The sequence below is a fragment of the Octopus bimaculoides genome, chromosome 10 (assembly GCF_001194135.2).
Source record: "Octopus bimaculoides isolate UCB-OBI-ISO-001 chromosome 10, ASM119413v2, whole genome shotgun sequence".
Lineage (NCBI taxonomy): Eukaryota > Metazoa > Mollusca > Cephalopoda > Octopoda > Octopodidae > Octopus > Octopus bimaculoides.
Genome location: NC_068990.1, coordinates 88,817,305 through 88,824,923, shown reverse-complemented (window position 1 = coordinate 88,824,923; position 7,619 = coordinate 88,817,305). Strand labels below are relative to the sequence as shown.

At 35.1% G+C, this 7,619-nt stretch overlaps 1 protein-coding gene across 3 annotated transcripts in view; it reads right to left on the bottom strand.

Moving 5' to 3' along the window:
* Nucleotides 1-4,198, bottom strand: part of LOC106869408 (VWFA and cache domain-containing protein 1) — a 58,677-nt gene extending 54,479 nt beyond the window's left edge. For all 3 annotated transcript variants that reach the window (XM_014915132.2, XM_014915133.2, XM_014915134.2), the window contains exon 1: nt 2,594-4,198. In XM_014915132.2, the coding sequence (XP_014770618.1) occupies nt 2,594-3,175 (582 nt within the window). In that variant the 5' untranslated portion in view covers nt 3,176-4,198. The remainder of the gene's footprint in view (nt 1-2,593) is intronic.
* Between the last annotated feature and the right edge of the window lie 3,421 nt (nt 4,199-7,619).

The following is a 7,619-nucleotide window of genomic DNA, read 5'->3' as shown; positions in this document are numbered from 1 at the left end:
TGATACATAAGTATTTGTCATTTACACCTAGATTGGGCTGATTGAGCAAACTTATGATCAACTGTATTCCATGACCATCTAGCTTTTTCCTTTCCCCCACCCCAAATATAGTGTACTCACACTGCATTATTTAATGTGCTCTATTTTTCAACTCCCAGGATAGTTTGGTTGCTATTTCTAGCAGGTCAAGCAACCACAGCCAAATTTTTTTTATTAGATGGAGGATGCCATGACCTTTTTATATGCTAATATACTACTCATGGTCCTTTATCATTTGACACAAACACCAACAGGAAAAATCAACCATTTCTATGGTGGTGTAGGTTATATTTTGGTATATACTGGTGAATGCCCTCCCTATCATCAACCACTTTACAACATAGACTGTACATATTTTATCATGCTACTGGTACCAGAGAGATTGTCAGCAGCAGAATAGCACAGTCCTCTTTGATGTGTTACTATATCAATAAACACGGACGTGTTTGCACTCATAAATATTCAGTCTGCATGTACATATATAACGTGTATGTATATACGTGCTTACAACTAAATGGATCTTCTGTTGATTTCAACTGAACTAGTTACTCAATGAATTATTTGTGGCTGAGTATTCCAAAGACACGTGTAACCTAATATAATTCTCATGGTAGGATCAGCATGCAGTGCGTGAGACAAGGTTGGCATCGAGTTATGGACACCACTATCCAACAGGCTTCCTTGCAGTTTCATCAATCATTTTCACTTACACAGCTTCAATGAAGCTAACAGGCTTCCTTGCAGATTCATCAATCATTTTCACTCACACAGCCTCAATGAAGTTAAGAGACAATTGTTCTGCCAATCAGTGAGATCAAACCCAAGGATTTTTATCAACAAGAAGTAAATTTGGTAAATTTGTACCAACTCACACAAATATGAATTTAAACGTTTAAAACAAATAAATAATAATCTTTTTACACAGAAACACTGCATGTTTACTACTGGGGAAGTTATGATGTCCAAACGTTTCCCAAGAGCATTATAGAAACTTAACAAGTAGTAGTATTGGTGGTAGTAATGGTAATTGTAAATACATGCAACAGTAGTAGTGGTTCTTGTTTTTGTAATAGATCAAGAGTAGTAATAATAGTAACAATAAAAACAGTAGAAGTAGTACAATAGTAAAAACAGTAGTAGACGCAGCTACAGTAAATAGAAACATCAGTAAGTAGTATCGGTACTAGTTGTAATATTATTTGTAGTAGTACCACCATTAACAATATTAACAATAGCTGTAGTAACAGTAGTAGTAGTAATAGTAGCAACAGCAGCGAGTAACGTTTTACCCCTATTGTAAGTTAGCTCAAATCTATTAACCTACTTTAGGGGTCGTCTTTGACCTAATAAAACTATTTTACACATACAGGCATGCTAGCACAGATTTTATTAAGGAGTTGTGATTGGTATAAGGCTACACATTCTAGAGGAAAAGCATCGTCGATTTAATCGACCCCAGCGTATGACTGGGATTTTTTTTTATAAAGCATCAGAAATTTGAAAGACTAAGTCAATTTCGACAATAATTTGTTTCTTTATAATATGCATTTTTAATTTTTGGAGTGGGATAGGCAACACAAATACTAAACATTTAAGACGACGACGAAGACAAAATACAGATATCTACATAAATTGTAATATGCAAAAGACAATACAGAATTCATATAAATCATCCATTCACACACGCACATTGCAATAAAATTTTCTATGTAATTAACAAACACAATATATGAGGGTTTATACATTATATGGCATTATACATATATTAGGTAGGCAGGCATGAAGACAAATAGATTGATTCGTGGATATAAGATAGATAGCTTGATACGTGAATGGATGGATGGATGGACAGACAGACAGACAGACAAACAGAAAGATTCATTACATGATACTAGATAAATAGTAAATACCAAGATTATAAAATATACAGACGTATTATTTGATAAACAGATATAGGATGATTGTCATATAAAAGACATAGATTATGAGCAAGTCAAGAAGATAGCTGGGAAGATATTTACACTGCAAGGTGATAGACTAGCCATTACAAGAATGCACAAATGAAACGGCAAAATAGACAGATATAAATATAGACTCTCAAGTTTTATTTCTCTGATAATACCCGCAAACCATGTAAACGAGAAAGCCTCCAGGTCGTCACTCGACACGCTTGAAGTAATACCCTTTCAAATAAGAGGATAGTAAAGTTCTAGATATCCCTCAAAAATTGGGACGGTCATTACTGAAATGTTTTTAATCACAAGCGTATTCGATTAATGTTGATTTGGGACTAAACAACAGCAAGGATTTTATCAAGGGAATCCTTAAATAGTCTTCGTTTGACATGTGGCCGCTTTTTAAAGCCTCTTGTAACCCCATAACAGCATACATAAAGAACTCCAACAAGCAATTAACTGTAAGAATTCATGTCATACACAAATGATAGGATATTTAATATATATTGTCATAGGTTGAATTATACGCATACCCACATAGAAGTAATGATTCCCCAACAATTTAACCGAGAGCATTTGAACATCTAAGTTGTATTTACCTGCATAGTAGTAACTCCAATTTCTTCGTTGGTCAGCCTCCTTAGGTGTGCAGACAAACGTTGAGCTTCATGTTCTATAATAATTCCTCCAAAGTCTTTAGGATTAATTGGTTCTTGAACGGTAAGGCTATTGTCCCGGTAGAAACGGTCATCATAAATACCCTTCATTCTCGATTTCTTGTACTGAGATTTGCCATGTTTCGCTTTCCGAGAATTCCCCTCGTGCTTCCCGTCCTTCGGATCTTTAGGAATATCGATCTCACTGTGCGTAGTAGTGAACGTTTCCTTTTTTGAAGTGATCGGTTTTGATAAAGGTCCCGTCTGGGAAAGGAACGTGTTATCACCACTATTACCAACCGGGGACGTTGGTAAACCAGGTGATGATGATGGCCGTAGTAAAGGAGATGCACTGGAAATTAAAGATGGTTCACTTGGCAAAGAAGTTGGTAAAAAGTCCTCTTTCTTCTTTTTCAGTAAATCAATGCCATTCGACGAAGACGAGCTGTTAGCTAAAGCACATATAAATAATGTGGTGCAAAGAAACACCAGTCGGACTATACTGAAATAAAGTTTAACCGCCATCTTGCTGCTACAACAACCGAACAGGCTTCAAGAAGCATTTGGTCAAATGGGACAAAATTGTATGGCTAGATATATATATGTATATATACATATATATATATGTGTATGTGGTCCGCGTGCAAGAGTGTATTTGCGCGCGCGCGAGTGTGTAAATGGTCCGCTTAAACAATTACTTGTTAATTGTTTACTCTAGTAAAACATTTCTTCCGTACAGCGATTCATTAGGCACCAAGAGTGTGTATGTATGTATACGCGTGTGCGCTATATATATATGTGTGTGTATACAATAAATATATATATATATATATATAATCAATAAAAAGCAGTAGGTTTATATTAATTGAAGATGAGACATAAACGAACTCTTGCCGAATGTTTATCTTAACATGCGTTTCACAGAAAATGCTTCATTCATCAAAAATACCTTTTTAGCCAAAATAATATTATACATACAATACATTACGTGAGAGTGTGTTTATATATGTATTACATCTAATTATTGCTAATATCGAGAAAGATGTTGAAGCGAACATAGATGATGCTATGCTTAAGTGACACGGTTAAATGAACACTTGCCAAATGTTTAATCTCAACTCAACGTGTAAATTATTAATTAAAACATTAAAAACACAATTTTCTTCTGAATAAGTATTCCATTTAAGAAAGCATTATTGTAGGAAGAATAAAATCAGAGTTTAAAAGGAGAAAAATATATTTTGCAAACCGACACTAAAAATATAAATGGAGAAGAATCAGAGTGTAAATACAATATTCCGTTTTGTAGAAATAGTTGGTAAAGTTATAAATCCTTAATGTAGATCTGAATGTTAACAGATCATAATGTACATGGTCGGAATAATTATAAATAATAGGAAATTAAAATATCACTGGATAATTAATTGTGTGAGGTAGAAATCTTATATAGCAGCAATCCAGTTGAAGTGTCTCATCGCTATCTCTCAAGTCCATTAAGACTGTCCACTGACTGCTCGAGGAACTTAATAAACCAAGTTAGCCACTGCCGAGATTACCTCCCCTTAGTTGCTCCAGTTTCATTACTCTTTCCTCTAGATGGCACTGTTACTTGCAATACTATTGCTTATTTCCCGTTGTAATAATGATGAGTTTGATTCATGGCAAATTGTGTCTGCGAGCCTGTTTCAATTCTTTCTTGTTGTAACCGATAAAAGTCATTAAAGTAACACTTAGGCGTGGGATATGTGCTTCGAAACAAAATTCGTTATAGCATATAGTTAAAGATAAACTGAGAATGAGTTGTTCCTGATTACGGGAACTTTTACGATTCACGTCAAGTTAAGAAATGCTTCCAATTTATTAAAGTGGAGTAGCCACAATTTAATAGCTGTTAATTAGTACTTTGGTCTTAGAAACTGTTAAGACATAATAGGAATTACCAAGTAGAGAGGGTTATGGATAGCAACCGAGACTTCATCAATTCATACGGTGTCCAGTTAGCTTTCAAATAATGGTGAGTTCTACATGAGCTATGTAACTGACATCATAAAGTCATTACCTCTATGATATAGCAACCATACAGAAGTAACAATTCTCACATTTTACGTCTGTATTCCGTGTCCGCATGAGTTAGACGAATATATTATCGACTCATTGATTAGTTGCCTTTCCAATCACTAACCGTTTATTTTCGCGTCAGAATACTCATTCTACACGTCCTCAAAAGTAAAAGCCTCACAGGTGATTTTTTGATGAGGGAAATGATAACAATGTCACTGCTTGTAGCTTAGAGACTTTTGGAGAAGCCACTCATTTCTTCAACCAGTGTTAAAAGAAGTAGGTTCCTGTAAAGCTTTGCTATAAGTAGCAGATAGCCTTAAGGGATTAACTATACGGTGACTGAAATGTACCAGGAGAATGAAGTGAGCTTATTTGTATGCAACTCTCCCCCACCGAAAAAAAAAAAAAAAATCTTGCCTAACCAAATAATGAAAATACCTCCAGAGTACTTCACTAAAGAAGATATTAAGTAATTTGTGTAGTAACTAGACACATTGGAACCTCACAAGGAACATTTTAATTCATCATATTACATTTATTCACTGTATATTCCACAACTAATTAGAAATTAGCGCCAGAACCAAAGTCTTTGTGAAATACATAAATGGAAAGAGTGACTATGAATATACCTAAATAAAGAAAATATGTGTATTGTTACCTTATGGTAAACATTTCTTAGACATGTAGATGTTTTTGCCACCACTGGCTTATTCAGCTGGGAATCAAATCAGGCCAGACTGCATTCATACTTCCTTTCAACTCAGCAATGAATACAAATGCTACATACAATATTAATAAGGAACTTTGATGGCAGAAGTTTCGGGAAAATGCAAAATAATTGTTTGGAATGTACAATGTCTTACAAAGCAGCATTATTTCCTGCCATCTCAAAATCAGGTGTAATTGTTAGTATGATCATCATAAATTATACCCACAAACATACAAACACATGCACTCATACAAATGCATTTACACACACACAACACCACAAACAGTGTTGTATTTATATTCTCAGTCAACATTAATTATTGTAGTTCTGAAATTACAAATTGTTGTAGAATAAAAAAAATATATCCCTTCCTTGAAAAACAGGTAAAGGTTGGTGATTGGAAGAGCATCTGGCAGAAAAATACTACCTCAAATAAGTATCTGTCCAACCTATATTGGCATAGAAAAAAATGGGAGTAAAACGAATGAATGAATAAAAAATATATAAAAATGTATAAGTGTGTGTGTGTATGCATGTGCATGTGCATATACGTAACCCTTCTCACCCAAGGGTTCTTTTCTTTGTCTTGCAAATTGCTTGGCAACCTGACAAGTGCCAGTGCCGTGAAAAAAAGCATCCAGTACACCCTGTAGAGTGGTTGACATGAGAAAAGGCATCCAGTCATTGAAATGATGCCAAAACAGACACTGGAGTTTGATGCAGTTCTTCAGCTCACTGGAAACTGTCAAACAATCCAGGAGTGTAGTGGGTGCTTTTTATGTGCCATCAGCATGGGTGACAGTTATAAAACACTGGCATTGGCCACAACTATGATCTCAGTTGACTTGACAGGTCTTCTCAAGTATGGCATATATGTGTGTGTGTATATATATATATAAGTACATATATGTGTGTGCATATCTATGCAACTAATTATAAATTAAAATTTCTATAACAGTTTCACAAATATATCCATATACATACGAAGGATTCTCAGTGGATATGAAGTAGACTTAGAAATGGTTGATAAGTGACTGACCTATCATGCGATATCAGCAAGATATGATCTGTCGCTCAGTAGAATTCTTCTGGTTTATCAGGAGAAATTTCTTCCTATGACATTGTAGTAACGCCGTGCGCATGCGTAGTCTCACGCATGCGTGGAATTAAACAACCAAGCGTTCCCGCTCCATTCATTCTCTTTCTCAGTCGGCCGGCCATGAGCATGGACATGTCAAGCAGTGTCTCCAACATTCCAACTCTGGAGACAGTCTCTTTCTTGCTGGCCAGCAATAGAGCATGGACGTGTTTAGCTGTCACTCTCTATCTTTCGGACTTACACTCGACAGCTCGCTTACATCTACATAACAACGTCCCAACAACTATGCTCACACACACAGAAGCTGTAACAACAAGAGCTAAAGATGTATATATTTACCACCTGAATAAATGTTGTTTAGGTTGATAGTCTGGAGTTCAGCGTTCCGTTATATTCATAATTTTATATAGGAAAGTCAGGTATACATCTAATGATGTATAACCAACTTTCCTATGACATCAAGTGCATCTTTCTGTGATAGCAAATGAAGTTCTAATCTTATAATGATTGCTTTTTAGCACGGCATCATCCTTGAGCAAGAAAATTTATGACCACTAGATTTTTAGTCATGACCATCCTATATTTTTAAGGGGGAGGTATAACTAGGAGTGCATTATCTATTGTGCATTCTTCTCTTTTTATTTTAGATGGTTGAGCGAGTGTTAGTTGCTATTTCCTGTTTTACCTTAGTTGGCATGACTTCTGTTTTGTGTTTATTTTCACTAATTCCTATATACGTACTAATGGAATTATCATGCCCTCTTATTGTACATTTGGTGCATATGTTTCAATTATAATTTACTTGTGTATTGTTAAGAATGGTTTTATATTACATTTTTGTTGTTTAGCCCTAAGTGAATTTATGATAATAGGCACAGTGTAACTAAAGCTATGTTATTCCGTATCTCCATTCTTTTTTTCAAACAATGATATATGGTTTGCAGGAGATTGTGGAAAGCTATTTCTATCAAGTCACCTAATACTGTCTTTATCCTTCATTGACCAAATCCATGTGAATAATTTGCATCCTGCAACATGGACGATGCATGTTCGTTTTAAAGTTTCTAACGATTGCAGTCCAAGGGAAATAACTCAAATTT